Source organism: Capra hircus, chromosome 14 (genome assembly GCF_001704415.2).
Source record: "Capra hircus breed San Clemente chromosome 14, ASM170441v1, whole genome shotgun sequence".
NCBI classification, from domain to species: Eukaryota; Metazoa; Chordata; class Mammalia; order Artiodactyla; family Bovidae; genus Capra; species Capra hircus.
This window is the reverse complement of record NC_030821.1, coordinates 46502493-46521561: the sequence shown is the minus strand read 5'-3', so window position 1 is coordinate 46521561 and position 19069 is coordinate 46502493. Positions and strand designations below refer to the sequence as shown.

Below are 19069 nucleotides of genomic sequence, written 5' to 3'. Positions count from 1 at the left end.
TCAGGTATCTGATGACCAACTGTGTCTGCTGGGGTGGAAGAGACTTTGAGTCCCTAGCTGAAAACTGCAGTTGGGTTTGCTGGTTTCCTTCCTTCTGAGGACCTAATCTGTATCTCAATGGCTGAGGACACCACCCCGCATGACAGTAAATTTGGGACTTGCTGGTTTATCTGGTTGTGAACATAAGAGATGTGGATTCGATCCCTGGGTCAGGAAGATCCCCTGGAGGAGAGCACGGCAACACACTGCAGTATTCTTGCCTGAAGAACCCCATGGACAGAGGAGCCTGGCGGGCTGCGGTCCATAAGGAACACATGGTGGTCCATGAGGTCGCCGAAGAGTTGGACAGGACTGAAGCCACTGGGCACACAGCACAACAGCTCTTGCGTCTGCTGAGGTGTTCTGAAAGCAAAGATGTCTGCACTCTTCAACCCCACTTCGGGTTTGTCTCTTATGGTTTCCTCAGACAACTTTGGCTTCTTCAGAATCAAAGCTTTGTGTCTGTACAGAATGTGGTTCTTGACTGAGCTGGACAGTGTTGGCCTTTACTGAGTCAATTTGCAGCTACTTGTCTCCCATATGTTCCTTTTTTTAATCCAAGTCCTTAATGGGGATTAAACTGAGGATCCTGCTTTGTCCCTGGACCACATCCACAGAAGGTCCTGATGAAGAATTCGAGTTCTGAGAACTGTCTGAGGGGCTATAGCAGAGTTGGTTGTTACTCTCACAGAGTCCTGAGCTTCAGGATTGCTTCACAATTAGATTCTTGTAGCTTGTGTAGAAAGTGCTGGTGAGACCCTCCCTTCAGGTTTTGCTGGTACTGACACACTGTCCTTCGTTTTCAGAAGCCATAATCACCCCTCTCCTCCTTCCCTTCTCTACCAATTTTTAAAAACAGCTTAACAACAACTGAAGTTGTAAATTTCTCTTCCTAGAGTTTTCTTTCTCAACGTGTGTGCTTAGTCACTCAGTCATGTCTAACTCTTTGCCACCCCACAGACTGTAGCCCACCAGACTCCTCTGCCCATGGGGATTCTCCAGGCCAGAATACTGGAGTAGGTAGCCTATCCCTTCTTCAGGGGATCTGCCTGACCCAGGAATTGAACTGGGGTCTCCTGCATTGCAGGTGGATTCTTTACAAGCTGAGCTACCAGGGAAGTATTAATACAAGATTAATGCAGATTAACACAGTGAAAAAAAGGCAGAAAAGTGGTGTTTCAGTGTTTCTTCCACCAGTTAGAGGAAAATCATTCAACTTCTCTAGGACAAGAATCAACAGAAAAGGGGCACTAAACTGCTTTTCAGAGGCAGGCTGGACCAGTTTTCTTAGTATCTCTCAGGCTTATAGTGTTTATTATTTTCCCTGATTTTTATTATTTATGTATTTATGTTCATTGAGCATCTGTTATTATCTATTACTCAAGGCCCTGTGCCAGAAACTACACAAGATAAAAGAAAAAAGAAACAGGATGGAATTCTTTTTAAATATAAATTTATTTATTTTAATTGGAGGTCAATTACTTTACAATATTGTATTGGTTTCACCATATATCAACATGAATCCACCACAGGTATACACATGTTCCCCATCCTGAACCCCCCTCCCTCCTCCCTCCTCGTACCATCCCTCTGGGTCGCCCCAGTGCACCAGCCCCAAGCATCCAGTATCATGCATTGAACCTAGAGATGGAATTCTTTAGATTGCTTGAGACTATTCATGATAGTCAATCACTGACCTCAAGAGTCTACCCCCTAGTGGCCAGTGCAACAGACAGAAGTGGCAAAGGAGAAATAAAGTCTCCAGTTCAAAGGAAGCAGGGAGCACCATCTTGGGGCATTAGGAAAGACTTCTACGTGGAGGTGCCATTTAAACTGAAGTAGGAAAAAGTTGGAGAGAGGAGACAGAGGACATTCTGGGTGGAAAAGAGATAGTAAGAGGTATGGAGATGGGAAACCATGAAGTTTTTTTTTTCCCATTTATTTTTTAATTGGAGAATAATTGCTTTACAATGTTATGTTAGTTTCTGGCGTACAACATTGTGAATCAGTCATAAGTATACATATGTCCCCTCCCTCTTGAACCTCCCTCTCACCCTCCACCCCATCTCACCCCTCTAGGTTGTCACAGAGCACCAGCTTGAGCTCCCTGTATTATACAGCTTCTCCTGTTGTTCAGTCGTGTTCAACTCTTTATGACCCCATGGACTGCAGCACACCAGGCTTCCTTGTCCTTCACTATCTCCCTGAGCTAGCCCAAACTCATGTCCATTGAGTCAGTGATGCCATCCAACAATCTCACTCTCTGTTTCCCCCTTATCTTCCTGCCCTCAATCTTCCCCATCATCAGGGTCTTTTCCAATGAGTTGGCACATTGCATCAGGTGGACAAAGTATTGGAGCTTTAGCATCAGTCCTTCCAATGAATGTTCATGGTTGATTTCCTTTAGGAGTGACTAGTTTGATCTCCTTGCTATCCAAGGGACTCTCAAGAGTCTTCTCCAGCACCAGTTTGAAAGAATCAGTTCTTTGGTGCTCTTCCCATTAGCTATCTGTTTTACATACGGTAATGCATATGTTTCAATTCTACTCTCTCAATTGGTCTCAACCTCTCCTTCCCCTGCTGTGTTCTCAAGTCTGTTCTTTTCATAATATATACTGTCACTCAGCACTCACCTGTTTGTATGACAGTGTCTGGGAATGTGTGTGTTGGAGGACAGGGGAGGACACCACTGTGTCCATCTCTGGAGCAGAGATGAGTCCTCTGCGGGGGTGTACACCATGACAGTGAGCAGCTGTCAGGAGTTCTTACTAACTGGACAGGGGGCAACTCAGTTATGTCCTGCAGACATAATGTCCAATGGAAAGAAGTAAGCAAGAGAACAAGAAATAAGTAAGAACAAGAAGTAAGAAAGAAAGCATAGAAAATCACCTATGTAAGTAAAAACACACCCCAAACTTAACACTGTTCAACACAACACAAAAATGCATACCCAGTCAAATACGTTCATTAAAGAGGGTGTTTCCTGGGTGGAGAGTACCATGAGACTTGAGGCGAAGAGGAAAATGAAACAAGAGAAGGACTTTGAAAGATCAATGATGAGGCGTTGATCATACTTTGTACTGGACATCAAAAGAAAAAGGGCATAGATGATGGAGGTGTTTTTGCAAACCTCAAAAATAAATGTATTAATAATAGAAGGCTTACACAATAATCCTTGGGGTGACTATATAGATTTTACATTTATTATCAGCAGCAGCAACAAAATACACAGAAATAACAGATGCTACATATAGTAAAATTCATGTATAACAGAAGGTCTATTAATTGGGGCCTCATCTCAAAGTGACATCAGGTGTGTTAGGAGCAGCCTGAAGGTGGGGAATTTATTCTGGTGGGAACACAGCACACAGGGTTCCAAGCACAGAGTTTTTCAACCCAGCATTTTAACACCAAGTGGTAGGATCTAATACAATACTTCATTGTCTAATGCATTTCCCTACTGTAAATTATTAAGCAGGGATCCAGTATTGATATTTGTATTCTAGCTTAATAGTTACTACACATATTACTCCTTATCATTACAGTGTGTGTTCTAGTAAATGAGCTTTCTACCCACTCAAATAATTCGAGGTAAAGTCCAACCTGAACTTATTAGCAAGGATAATCCCTGTACATGGTGACTGGCAGAAAATATGAAGAGAAACAGAGAGTCTACCTTTTATATAGAATACAGGAACCATGATTTCACAAATAGTGAAATCAGAATCACATTTCTGCTTTTTCTTCACTCTTGTCAAATTGGAATGTAGACCCAGTAAGTCACATAACCCCCCATCTGACCATCAGGAACCCGTTGCACAGTTGGACAACTAATACTTAAGGGCTGTGTGTTTTTGCCTTTACTGCCCTCAAAACACAATTCCATTTGCTATTCCTTTGTTCTAACTGCTGTTTCTTAAACCTGTCTTGAAAAGAACTGTGGTAATCTTCATCCTCTGTCTCAGAGATGATTTCCATCTTCTGAATGATGAGTTTAATAAGCTCGTGCTGTTTTTCCAGAAGAGAACCGAGATCCTTCAGCCTGAAAGGAAACACATTTCATGGGTTAATTTCCAATCATCCTTTCAGTCCTTGAGTACAGAAAGCCTACTGGGTTCTAGATCTGATTAACTGTCCCAAGGCCTTCCCTGGTGGCTCAGATGGTCAAGAATCTGCCTGCAGTGCAGGACACCTGCGTTCAGTCCCTGGGTTCGGAAGATCCTCTGGAGAAGGAAAATGCACTCCACTCCAGTATTCTTGCCTGGAAAGAATATGGACAGAAATCCTATGGACAGAGGAGCCTGGCAGGCTACAGTCCATAAGGTAGAAAAGAGTTGGACTCGACTGAGTGACTATCACTTTCACTAGTCATGATCCTCTTAATGAATACATATTTTAAAAGTTTAAGTGGTTCTCCCAAGTTTAATTTTCATCCCCATTTTAGAGATTAAAACAGTTAGTTGCACAGGAAGGATAAACGCCTTGCCTAGGGTCATGCAGTTAGAACACAGTTGAGTAGGTCTTTGAAAGCAGGTAAATTAGCCCTGAAGCCCTCAGGCTTCACCACTGAACACTGCATAGTTTCTCCAGGGATCCTCAAAGCTTCTAGAGTTTTGATGTAAGAATTCAGACAGCTGATGAAGAACGCAGTTTAGGATACTGTTGGGCAAAATGATCTGTCAGTAGCAGCAAATCAGTTGTTGGGTCTAAAAAGAAACAGTCTCAAAATTCTCAGTATACTAGCCACATCATCAATTAAAGCATGACAATATAGATAAACACAATTAGACAATATAGACTTTTACTATTCATCATTATTCAGAGTGTTAAATTTTTAAAATACAGATAAAAGGAAAAATACATACCGGTACTTTTGCTTCATTATTTCTGTTTCTAAAGATGTATCAACATTTGGTATTTCTTGTCTCGTTTCATGGGGGCAAAAGATATAATGAAACACACCACGCTATGGGATAAGAGATTAATAGTTATTCAGGTAGAACTCCATTCAGGAACTAGTTCCTGAACAGGTGCCATCAGTCAGCTACAAGGCGGGCATGCCAGCACAAATATTCAGAGACACAATCATGGCCCTCAAGGAGCTCACAGCCTCTTGATAGAAATAGACAAATATAAACAGCCATAAAATGAAGTCACACATGTAACTGAGGGATGTATAAGATGTATGGTTAATATAGAAGATGGAATAAACTGGAATAGGAGATTGTTCAGGAAAAGGTGTGACTGAACCATATTTTCTCATTAAAAACATCCAACACAAATAGTGGTATTCCACACATGATTGGTTGTTATTTCTCTCAAACTGCTTTGCACCATTATCCAACACAACTTAATGTCACATGGGGAAATTTCTGGAATAGACTTTTTTTTTTAGTGTCTTTTTTCTTATTTATTTTTATTGAAATGTAGTTGATTTACAATGTTGTTAATTCTGCTGTACAGCAAAGTGATTTGATTATACCTATATATACAATCATTTTTAATATTCTTCTCCATAATGGTTTATCATAGGATTTTTTGCTTTTCTTAAATATTTTTAAAATTTATTTATTTTTAATTGGAGGATAATTGCTTTACAATATTGTGTTAGTTTTTTAATGTCTTTTAAACCATCAGTGCACTGCAAAGGGTCAAAGGCAGGTGTGAAATGACCAGGAATGAGGTAACTGTAGTCATCTAGGCAAGAGAAGATGGCCACTTGCACAGGCCACAGGGGAAGTCAGGTGGACCAAATGTGGGATCGACTGGATGTGAAGGTGAGAAAGGGAGATGGACGACATCTCTCACAGGCAAATGAACGGTGCTGACATCCAGTGAAACATGAAGGTCTGGAAAAAGATGGAATGGTTTCACCCTCTCCCTGTAGGGGATGTTGAGAGGAGGTGAAACAAGAGGAGTAGAGATCATAAGTGTGCTTTACATGAGTTCATTCTGAACAGCAGTATTTGAGGTACCTTGGAGATACACGAGAGAAGATGCCATATAGATAGTTGGCTACAGGGGCCTAGAACTCAATGAGCTCCAGGCCAGAGAATCAGCTGCTGAGCTTTCTGTGCTTCAGTGGTGATGGCAACCACAGTTATGAGAGAAATCAAACAAAAATAATGTAAGAATAAGCCTAAGCCCACACTGAGATTGACCTTATCATTTATAACTGCATAATGGAAATGCAAAGAGTCGGACACGACTGAGTGACTGAACTGAACTGAACTGAATGGAAACTCAACCTATGAAGAACTCAGAAAGAATTAGAATCCAGTACTTCTGACTGTTAGTATAAGTTCCTTTTCCATTATAATGCAATAGCCTTGTTCAGTCTTTGATACTTTGTATATTTTCTGTAATGTACACTCTCCCTGTGTGTGTAAGTACCTGTTTATATATACACATGTATTCTATATATGTACACACATATCTGCACACATATGTAAGTCACACGTGACTAGGAAGAACAAATGAAGTATGCCTACACTGGTCCACCCACTCCCTACTCTCACTGGGGGATGTGGTACGTATTTAACACGGAGGCTATGGATGAGCCACTTGGAAGATGGAAACTTTGCCCATAAACGGGCACCCTTAGGGATAACACAATGAATGAATGCCAATATCACGTGACTGATGACAGTATTTGTCACATGTACTTACTAATATCCCTCTGCTGTATCTGGGTCTGTTGGGATACACGATGATGGATTTCTGATCAACTTTGTGTAGGAACCAGAGCGGCAGCTTCTTCTCCAAGCTGGTGTGAAGTTCCACCTAAAGTACGTTTGGGATTTATTGATAAGAATCACTGACGTTCTTGGTCCAGCCTCTAACTACCTGGCTGGCCAAATGCCAACATAGAAAGAGGCTCAGGCAATTACCCAGTTCCTCTGCTGAGATTGTTGGGGAAAATCTTTGTCATGATTACTGACTCTCAGACCAGAGCAGGAGTGCTACACTGACGCAAAGAACCGGCAGGGTGGGGTACCGCTCAGGGCTAAGACAATACCTGTATTAAATAACTGTGTTCTCAGAAATCAGCAGTGTTTATACCTGAATAATTGGGAAGTCATTAGTGAGTTCAGTAAGTCATAATAAAATAAATAAATATAACACTTACCTGCATGGCAATTCTCTTCAACAGTGCATGTTTCTGGACCTCAGCAATGTCACCAACTGCCAAACCAATCTGAAGGACAACAGGGCAGCGAACCACTATTGGTTTAATGACTCATCTAAAAGTGTGTGTGTTGTCCCTTTGGCTACAGTCAGAGTGGGCTTGCAATTTACTAGCAGGGCCTCAAGACACTGTGCTTACACACCGTACAGAAACCTGCAAAAGCCTGTAGACCTTTGTAACAGTGCTGGTCACATCAGTGGGTCCAGTAGTCATAAGTGTTCTCATGAAAAGTGAGGGCACACAGATTAACCTGCACTTCATCTTAACTTAAAATGAAAATATGTTACTTTTGGACAAGACAGGGGTGAAGTGAAAGTGGCTCAGCCGTGTCCGACTCTTTGAGACCCCACGGACTACATATAGTCCATGGAATTCTCCAGGCCAGAATATTGGAGTGGGTAGCCTTTCCCTTCTCCGGGGGATCTTCCCAACCCAGGGATAGAAACCCAGGTCTCGCACATTGCAGGCAGGTTCTTTACCAGCTGAGCCACAAGGGAAGCCTGGGATTGGTGTAGCCATGCAAAATGGTTGCAAACTCCAGGAGTTGAGCACTTGAGGGAAACAAGAGTGACCTGACAACATGGAAAAGCTAAAACATTAAACTGAGGGAATGGAAGGAATTTATATCTTCCATATTTGAGGAGGAAAAGGTTCACTTTAAAGGTGAGTGAGGCTCTGATAAAGTCTCCCTCTAGAAATCCACAGCTAGGTAGAATTAAGTGAGGTAAGCTGTCAGCTTAGTTCTATTGAACCTGAATTAAATCAGCTACATTCACTCACTCTCTCATCACCTGTTAGGAACTTCGTACATGTCTATGCCAAATCAGCCTTCTACAGGCGGTAGCCAGAGAGAAAAAACCAGTCCATGCTCTCAAGGAGCTCAGAGTCAAGTGAACTCCATGAGAGGACTCTGGCTGCCCAGGACACCACCGTATGCCCAGTGCTTAGAACAGTCCATGGGACTGCAAGAGTCAGACATGACTTAGTGACTCAACAACAGCATGAATCAAAACATTACGTAGTCTGTATTATTTTTTTCCATCAACACTGCCTAGCACAGTCTCTGCTGTACAGTCAGATTCAGACAAAATGTACTGAATGTGTGCTTGTCCATTTATTTATCTATAAATATTTATTTCTATGGACAGTCACAAATTCAGTAACAATTTTGCCAGTGAAGGCTCCCCATGGACCCGGAATTGGGATGTATCTCTGTCTACATCAACCAAGATGCCCGTGGCTGGAGCAGACTCCCTATGGAAGAGAACACCTGTGTCTGCTGAGGGCATCCAGGCTCTGACTGGCTCGGAGGTGGCAGCTGAATGCTGCCGATGCCCTCTGCATGAGCGACTCTTCCCTGCTTGAATCTCCAGAGGGTCAATGAGAAATTCTAGGGCAGAGATGAGGTCTTAATCTTCCACTCCATGAAGGTCTCTGCCTAACCTCTGACCCTCAGCCCAGCTGCAAAGCAGCACTCACCATTCATCATTTCTTTATTACTCTGTTGATACTTTGTACTTCTTCATGGCATTTAGAGGTGATGTCAGGCTACATATTTATTTGTTTACTACTCATTTTCATGACAAGTTTATAAACATGTCAGGGCTGGGTACTGGTATGTTTTGTTCACTGTTGGGCCTGGATCAGTGGCTGGCATTTTGGTAGATTCTTGGTAAATATTTGCTAAATAGATGCATCTTAGCATCCCCTAACCTCACACTGCCTGACTCACCCCAGGTACTAATGAATGTTGAATGAATGAATTTTATAGCAGTTCCTTTTCTCCCTTCGTGAAAGGAGACAAAAGAGGCTACAAAGCATTATCATTCTTAAATGTCCCAAGTGATCTGCTGACAGCAAACAAAAGGATAAATTACTTACAAGTAAATTCATGAGGACAATTGGGACGAACATGGTGAATGTGATAAGGTGTACAAAGGACAGAAGTGGATACTCCAATTCATCCTTCAAATATGGCTCTAGGAAGGCATCGTGATAATTGATGTCTCCTAGCATCATGCTGAAGGTCTGCATTATAGAAAGGAACGGAGAGCTGAAAGCATCCTGGGAAAAGACAGTAAGGGGAAAATGAAATTCAAAATGCATATATTAAAAAAAATATTCGCTAGAGAGTAAAATGATAGAAATCACATTCCAAGTACTTTTTTAAAAAGTCATAAGAGTAGGCTACTAAAACACAGTGATAAGAACTATCAATACTAATAAACTGGTGGTAAAGTCATCAAAACGGCTTCCTTGGTGGCTCAGTGGTAAAGAATCTGCCTGCCAAACAGGAGACACAGCTTCATTCCCTAGGTTGGGAAGATCCCCCGGAGGAGGAAATGGCAACCCACCCCATTAACCTTGCCTGGGAAATCCCATAGACAGAGGAGCCTGGTGGCCTACAGTTCATATTGTCGCGAAAGAGTCGGATGTGACTAAACAACAACAGCAACAACAAAAGTCCTCAGGAAGATCTTTTCTGCACATATAACAAATCACCATGCACTAGACAAACTTTCTGACAATGGAAAAAGTCATTTACTTTTCCCCGTGATAAAACTCATGTGAATGCTATTATATCAGATAAAAAATATTCAAATATTGTGAGGTTACTATGAATTTTGTACACCATTAAGATTTAAGTATAAATATGTATTCCCAGTATTCACAGCAACCAAATCAACGACTCATGCAAATACCTCACCTGGAAATTCAGGAGCACGTAAAAGCAGAGTCCAAAAGCCACAAGAAGGAAGACAAACACAATTGTCGATTTCAACAGAGTTTTCATAATCACCTCCAACATCACGATAAAAATTCCACACTTTTCAAATCTAGGGACATTTTGAAAATTACAACATTTATTCACTTTTCTGCTGAAACTGAATTTCATTCAGTGTCAGTAGTTATGAGGCACCAGGTACTAAGCTTCATAGATGAGATCATTGAGGCCATCTACTTTTAGAGAGGGACACGAGAATTTGTGAAGAGTCAAGCCTTTTATTTTCAAACTGTCAAACTGCCCTGTTTTCTTTTGTTTTTACTTCTTCCTAATGTTTATCTTGAATTGTTTTACCACTTGGCCACTGAAAATTATTTCATAGCTTCCCAGTATCAATGCTACCAATTGCTTACAGGCTTCCCAGGTGGTGAAGTGGTAAAGAATTTGCCTGCTAATGCAGGAGACGCAAGAGACGTGGGGTCTATCCCTGAGTCGGGAAGATGTCCTAGAGAAGGAAATGACCACCCACTCAGTATTCTTGCCTGGGAATTCCCATGGACAGAGGAGCCTGGCGGGCCACAGTTCATGGGGTTGCAAAGAGTCGGCCATGATTTAGTGACTACACAACAACAACAACAACGAAGGATGTAGAAGTCACTCAAGCTGGTTTACCTCTGAAGATACAATAAGAAGTTCATCCAGTAGAGGAAAATAGCAACCGCTCCACACTGCCACTGCACATATGCTGGTATCCTGATGAACAAGGGCGACACAAATATGATGCTGGTTGTGTAGATGATCCATTCAGCTGCATTGTCCTTATCCAAAAAGTAATTCCTTTTCTGGGGTTGAAAAGAGTAAAGACTTACCACATGTAGAGCCTGAGACCTGGAAACTTATGGATGGCTATATATATGTAACCAGTAACAACATTTGTTTGGCATTACAGCTGGTGAGAAGCTTATGACCAAGGGGCCACCAGCTCTTGCCATCCTGGACTTAACTCAGAGTCTTGGGTATAGATCAGTATTAGAGGCGCCCCGGCCTCTCCTGCTGACCTGGCATTTTGGGAGCCTAAGCAATTCTATAAGTTTTGAGGCTTTACTCATAAAGTTCACTCCATCTTAAGGAAACTCCTGGGGGGCTGCAAGTTGTTTTAGTAATTCCTTTCTGTCTATATAAAGACATGCATGTGGATTTCTCAGGAGAATGAACTAAAGCTGCTTCTAAGGAGGTTTGGGGCCAGTGCTAAGACTTCATTACCATAATGATTTGTTGTCATCTATTCTTAAATATTTCATGTTTTGAGCATCAGATTTCCCATAGGGTAGACAATTTACATATCAATAAGGAACTGTGAAGACCAAAACTAATAGAGAAATCATACAACTTTACAGTTCAATATAAACTATCATTTGTAATCCTCGTCTTTAAAAAATAAAAATAATGACAAGAGAGAATAAATAATACGCCCTAAATCATTTAAGGAATAGTGGAACAACATAGTCTGAACTCTAAGAATTGTGACAATTTAGTGGAAATGTGTGCGTATGTGTGTGTGTGTGTACTTGCGATGTATAATATCAGACAAATGCAAAGTACTATTATTACTACTAACATTCTTTAATGCAAATATCCTTGTGCTTATATCATGTAACATAAATTCTTTCAGAAAATGAGGCATTGTATAAAAGCTGTATGACTTATAAAAAACACAAAATTATGCCAAAAAATGAATAATGAAAGACTTTAAGCTTCCACACTGAGAGATAAATGATTGATGCCATTTATCAACTGCATCAAAGACCTACACATAATTTATATAAACCTTGGGTCTGATCTGAATGTGTGTTCACCTGTTTAAAAAGACATTGTTGTTGTTGTTGTCTAGTTGCTAAGTCATGTCTGACTCTTTGTGACGCCACAGACTGCAGTCAGTCAGGCTCTTCTGTCCCTGGGATTTCAAGTAAGAATACTGGAGTGGGTTGCCATTTCCTTCTCCAAGGGATCTTCCCTACCCAGGGATCAAACCTGAGTCTCCTGGATTGGCAGGTGGATTCTTTACCACTGAGCCACCTGTAAAAATTATGCAATAAAAAGGTTCCCCAATTTCATTGTAACTTGAAATTTTATCTAATAAAGTAAAGCATTTCTATTATGAAAGGAATTCAAAGATCCATTTGAAATGGAGTCTTAAGCCAAATAAACATTTACACCTAAAATTACTTCTGTGAACAGTGACATTTAAAATTATCAAATTGAAAAAATCTGTGTTAGCAAAATATGAAATATATCTCAGAGAAAAAAGTCTTTCAAAAGTTCATCAGAGCTGGGTAGACACATACATACTAATAAAACTGGAACCACTTGCTTCAGATAAATCAAATAGGCACCATCCAATGCAGGAGCCTTATCTGAAATCATGTAATTTCTACATTTTGAAGAGTTTATACTTGGTATATCTGATTTATACATTCATCCAGCTATGTGATTTTATTCTGACATAAATTGCTTCAATAATAGTTTAGCAATTAATCTATATTTTGCATATTAAAATATTTGCAACTGTAAAGATACAAAACAAATCATGTACCTGTTGGAAAATTTGGGCCACTTCTTTGCAGTATCCTAATATACTTGAGAGCAAAACTAAAATCATACAGAAATTTATAGCGTAGGAATTCTGAAACAAAAAAGACAAAGTTAAAAGGATATCAAAGAAAACAACACTTTTCTTCATCATTTTCACTATTAAACATTTGTTTTTATCTGCTTTTATTTCTAGGTACTGTCCATTTTTTCTTTAAACAGATAACTCTTGTGATGCCAATATAAAGACAACACAGTCATTTCATAATGTCTTTATTAATAGAGGTTGCCAATTGAATTCTAAAGGAAAACGAATCTATAGATCCATATAATTTCTTTAACTGTGGTAAAATACATATAACATAAAGTTTACATTTCAAAAATGTTACATTTTACATATAGAGTTACCTTTTAATACATACAATTCTGTGGCATGAAGTACATTCACAATGTTATACAACTATTACCTAGTTCCATGCCTGTTTCATCACCTCCAAATGGAAATCCTATCCCTGCTAAGCATCACTTCCCCCTCCCCAGTATCCTTGGCAGCTAGAAATCTGCTTCCCTGTATATGCTTAGTTGTTCAGTCCTGTCCGACTTTTTGCGACCCCGTGGACTATACCCTACCAGGCTCCTCTGTCCATAGGGATTCTCCAAGCCAGAATACTGGAGTGGGTTGCCATGCCCTCCTCCAGGGGATCTTCCCAACCCAGGGAGCGAATCCAGGTCTCCCACATTGAAGGCAGATTCTTTACCATCTGATCCTCCAGGGAAGCCCTTGAATACTGAGGTGGGTAGCCTACCCCTCCTCCAGGGGATTGTCCTGACGCAAAAATCTAACCAGGGTCTCCTGTATTGCTCTTTACCAGCTGAGCTACCAGGGAAGCCTACTTCCTTGTATATCTTATCTTAAATTTTTATACTTCAGCACCCATCTAAGCTAGGTACATGTCAATGTACCTTATACATGTGAGGTGCATTGGCTCTCATACATGTCAATTCCTTTTGTTAGTTGATAAGCTCATTTATTGATCTATTTATTTATATTCCCTCTCATTCTACAAAGGGTTTTAGAAGTTGCTACATATATGAATTCTATAAACTCTTTGTATTAAACAAAGTCTTGATAGTTCAGATTTATTATGAGGTTATTTTCTAAAGAAAAAATGCCCACAGTTCTGAAAATCTCTTGTTTTAAAAAGTTGGAATATAAAAACCAATTGAAGATACCTTGGTGTCTAAAATTTCTGAATGGGCACTAGTTTCATTGATGATTCCAGTTGAGTTGAAAGCCATACCTGGTCTGATACTGACAACAAGAAAGGTCATGGGAAACAGACCAAGACAGTAAGATCCTAGGTTCAAAACATGGGCTCTAAACCCATAAGCCAACCTACAAAACATAAGCAAACCACAACTGAGTGTTTCAACCACAAATATTCAGTTAAGATACCTGCAGAAAGAGGAGTTATAGTCTCTTCTGGAAATGTATTCGATAAATTCATTGAACTTGAAAGATTTTGGAATTCGCCTTTTTCATTTCCAGAAAAGGAATCACAACTTCCTAGGAAATTATGACTTACTTAAAATCTCTCACCAATTAATGGAAGGAACTTTAGCTCTGACTCCAGGTTGAACGCTCTTCCCAGGAATACTCTTGTTACTTCATTGTCTGCTAAACTGCAGAGCCCGGGAATGCTTCTTTGTGTTTTATATAATGATCCCCCCAAATATTTCATTTAATGCTAAAGATGAATTAATATCAACATTTTTAATACCAAAATTTGCCTTTGACATATTTCTTTTTTAAAGTAAAACATTAAAAGTAATAAAATATAAAGTATTCCGATACCATTAAACAATTATTTAGAAGATTTTTAAATAATCAAATATTACTGGGTCAGTTTATTTTCTGTTTTGCAAGATTTTTAATGAATTTAATGAGAGCAACATTCAAAAGAAACTCTACTTAATACCCACCATTTCATAAGTAAGTATTCTTTACACACAGGGTGGTTGAGAAGCTCTATGCGGTTATGTTGCACCATTGCCTGAGAAATAAGGAAAGATCAATAAAAATACAATCACATTAAACTCTTGAGTATAAACTCAGCTTTTTGTTTGCTGGCTTTATAACTTTATTTTGATTTTATCAAAACAACACTTGCTTATTTTAGAAAATTTGAAAAATCAAAAATTCTATCAAGAATATGTTTCTTTAAAAAAAAACACAAGCTAGAGAGAACCATTTTCTACAGATGCTAAAATGATTTGCATGGAACAGATGTGAGAGTCAGCTGTCATCACCAGTCTTACAGGCATAAAATCCACATGTCTCCTCTTCCTTCACACTCCAAGTCCTCAGTGAGCCTTTTAAAGATTTTTTTTTTTTCTGATATGGACAATTTTTGAAATCTTTATTGAATTTGTTATGATATTGTTTCTTTTTTATGTTTTGCTTTTTTTGGCCATGAGGCATGTGGGATCTTAGCTTCCCAACCAGGGATTGAACCAGTGAACCGGCACCCCCCTGCCTTGGAAGGGGAAGTCTTAACCACTGGACAGCCAGGAATTCCCATTAGCCAGCCTTTTAAATTTCACATTAGGTGATGGCTGGTACCATGGTCTGTATCAAAGCCTTCCACGTAGGGAAATGAACTCATTTAAGGTAAACGAAAGTTCTTAATTGATCTAGAACAGTGCTATCCAATGGAACTTTCTGCAGTGACGAAAATTTCTATATCTATGCTGTTGAGCAAAAGAGCTACAAGCCACATAGGCTTCTGAGGGCTTGAAACATGGCTACTGCAAATAAAGTAATGAATTTTTAAGTTTATTTTAATTTTCATTAATTTTTATTTAAGCAGTCACATGTGGTTCAGTTACTATATTAGAGAGAATCGATCTGGATCCTACACCACCATTTGCCATCCAGCCTTCGAATATGTTTTCTTCCACATGCTCACAAGCTTTTGTGTTGCCAATATTTACACCACAAGTCTGCTGCTCCACGTGGTTAAAATCTGTTGAAACTAGTAGCTGCTGTCCTTTTAGACCAGAAACCCACTCATCTGATACCTGTTTTCCTCTGCAGTTATTTGAGTTTGAAACTCCTGATTTACCCTGAAGCAGATTGTCTGCATGGCTTTCAAGACCTCACTTACAAGAAATGTAAAAGCACTCTTTGGAATAAGAACTGGTTTGGATCCAGTCTCTTGGGAAATTTGGGTCCAAACTGTGTGATTAGTGCCTGCTTTCAGATTGGGTTCACTCTTCCAGAAGGATGTAAGAGCTGCTGAGAGGTTTGCGCTTACCCTGGAGGCCAGTGGTTAGCTGAATTTGGAATCGAAGACTGTAAACTGTCACCCCCTGCATTTTCCTGGGGTTTTACACTATTGGAAACTCTTATATATGTATGTCTGCATTGAAGTGGATAGAGGCAGGAGCAGACGCTGATGGTCAGCCTGTGTTGTTTACAGTTTATTGGATTCTGGGTTGGGCAGATCTAGCATGACCATTAGGACTAAGGTGATCAACAGTGTGGAAATTTAAGGGCACCAAGTTACAAATCATTTTGTATGATTGCTTTCTTTACTAACAAATAAAGAATTAGGCTGCATGGCATACACAGAGATCAAACTATAAATCTGGAATTCTCTCCAGACTCCTTCCTAGAACTATCATACCAAAACATTACAGAATTCATGTAGAAACTACCTGAATAAGGATAATAGTGGACTTACATTGAGAGTTAAAAGAGGCTCATATACAACGTCCTGTACAGGTGTTCCTTTTTTGGTGAATTCTAATGGACACTGAAGATATGTGAAATTATACTCGATCTGTAGAAGATAACAATTTTTAAAAACTGCAGTCTAGCATAGGCCCCCAAAATCCTTTTTAACACATCAAATATGCAACCCTATCATTCTGCTGAAAATTAAGTGATTCAAATAAAGTTGAGCCATTTAACCTGAAGAAAAGTAAATAAGCTATTCTGTATTCATTTCAAAAAATAAATGTGCCAACAGGGTATTTGATTCCTTTCTAAATAACTCTCTAGTTGTGGAAAAAAAATGTCTTCTAGAAAGACCACTTAGATCTTTCAGAATTTCATTCTTCAGGCAGTATTACACAAGAAAATATAAAGATATAAATAATAAGGCTAAATAAAACTATTAGAAACAATTAATCCATGAGAGAAAACTGAAGATCCGAGGGAAAAATTATCTCCTAAGTAGATAATATAATAATATGAGAGATGAAGACAATTACCGTCTTTTGAGATTCTGGAGTTCTAGTAACATTATTTTTACTATTCCTTAAAGAGTTAGAATGCATTTCAAGTTATTATGATAAAATAAACTTACATGGTAGTCTGGAGGATTGTCTTCTGTGGAGGGCATGACGCAAAAATCCCAAAAGTACCTTTGAGAGAGAAAGACTGACAAAGCTATTGGGCAGGAGACTATCTCCAAGATGGTATTTGGTCCCATTTCTAAAATAATACCCCATGATATTACTTTTCCCCTTCCTTTGCTTCTTGTACCTCAAAGACTTGTACACTATGATCCAAGTCATTCAGGAACCAAAGTCTAAAACATGAAAGTATTAACACGTACCACTGGCATGCCTCAGCAATACCAAGTTGATATAGAAAAATACCACACCATGAGAACTGAACATTAGCAGTCACATGTGGGTTCAGTTACTATATTAGAGAGAATCGATCTGGATCCTACACCACCATTTGCCATCCAGCCTTCGAATATGTTTTCTTCCACATGCTCACAAGCTTTTGTGTTGCCAATATTTACACCACAAGTCTGCTGCTCCACGTGTTAAAATCTGTTGAAAACTAGTAGCTGCTGTCCTTTTAGACCAGAAACCCACTCATCTGATACCTGTTTTCCTCTGCAGTTATTTGAGTTTGAAACTCCTGATTTACCCTGAAGCAGATTGTCTGCATGGCTTTCAAGACCTCACTTACAAGAAATGTAAAAGCACTCTTTGGAATAAGAACTGGTTTGGATCCAGTCTCTTGGGAAATTTGGGTCCAAACTGTGTGATTAGTGCCTGCTTTCAGATTGGGTTCACTCTTCCAGAAGGATGTAAGAGCTGCTGAGAGGTTTGCGCTTACCCTGGAGGCCAGTGGTTAGCTGAATTTGGAATCGAAGACTGTAAACTGTCACCCCCTGCATTTTCCTGGGGTTTTTACACTATTGGAAACTCTTATATATGTATGTCTGCATTGAAGTGGGATAGAGGCAGGAGCAGACCGCTGATGGTCAGCCTGTGTTGTTTACAGTTTATTGGATTCTGGGTTGGGCAGATCTAGCATGACCATTAGGGACTAAGGTGATCAACAGTGTGGAAATTTAAGGGGCACCAAGTTACAAATCATTTTGTATGATTGCTTTCTTTACTAACAAATAAAGAATTAGGCTGCATGGCATACACAGAGATCAAACTATAAATCTGGATTCTCTCCAGACTCCTTCCTAGAACTATCATACCAAAACATTACAGAATTCATGTAGAAACTACCTGAATAAGGATAATAGTGGACTTACATTGAGAGTTAAAAGAGGTCATATACAACGTCCTGTACAGGTGTTCCTTTTTTGGTGAATTCTAATGGAACTGAAGATATGTGAAATTATACTCGATCTGTAGAAGATAACAATTTTTAAAAACTGCAGTCTAGCATAGGCCCCAAATCCTTTTTAACACATCAAATATGCAACCTATCATTCTGCTGAAATTAAGTGATTCAAATAAAGTTGAGCCATTTAACCTGAAGAAAGTAAATAAGCTATTCTGTATTCATTTCAAAAAATAAATGTGCACAGGGTATTTGATTCCTTCTAAATAACTCTCTAGTTGTGGAAAAAAATGTCTTCTAGAAAGACACTTAGATCTTTCAGAATTTCATTCTTCAGGCAGTATTACACAAGAAAATATAAAGATATAAATAATAAGGCTAAATAAAACTATTAGAAACAATTAATCCATGAGAGAAAACTGAAGATCGAGGGAAAAATTATCTCCTAAGTAGTAATTATAATAATATGAGAGATGAAACAATTACCGTCTTTTGAGATTCTGGAGTTCTAGTAACATTATTTTTACTATTCCTTAAAGAGTTAGAATGCATTTCAAGTTATTATGATAAAATAAACTTACATGGTAGTCTTGGAGGACTTGTCTTCTGTGGAGGGCATGACGCAAAAATCCAAAAGTACCTTTGAGAGAGAAAGACTGACAAAGCTATTGGGCAGGAGACTATCTCCAAGATGGTATTTGGTCCCATTTCTAAAATAATACCCACGATATTACTTTCCCCTTCCTTTGCTTCTTGTACCTCAAAGACTTGTACACTATGATCCAAGTCATTCAGGAACAAAGTCTAAAACATGAAAGTATTAACACGTACCACTGCATGCCTCAGCAATACCAAGTGATATAGAAAAATACACACCTGAGAATGAAATTGCATTTACTAAATTTTAGGTAAGAAATAT

General features: G+C 39.2%; 1 protein-coding gene across 1 annotated transcript in view; it reads right to left on the bottom strand.

Moving 5' to 3' along the window:
* Window positions 3212-19069, bottom strand: part of TRPA1 (transient receptor potential cation channel subfamily A member 1) — a 59392-nt gene continuing 43534 nt past the window's right edge. The window contains 13 exon segments of the mRNA XM_018058422.1: window positions 3212-4081; window positions 4905-5005; window positions 6709-6822; window positions 7169-7237; window positions 9110-9292; window positions 9936-10065; window positions 10626-10795; window positions 12547-12636; window positions 13776-13938; window positions 14526-14596; window positions 16289-16387; window positions 18732-18745; window positions 18748-18790. Coding sequence (XP_017913911.1) covers window positions 3877-4081; window positions 4905-5005; window positions 6709-6822; window positions 7169-7237; window positions 9110-9292; window positions 9936-10065; window positions 10626-10795; window positions 12547-12636; window positions 13776-13938; window positions 14526-14596; window positions 16289-16387; window positions 18732-18745; window positions 18748-18790 — 1452 coding nt within the window. The 3' untranslated portion in view covers window positions 3212-3876.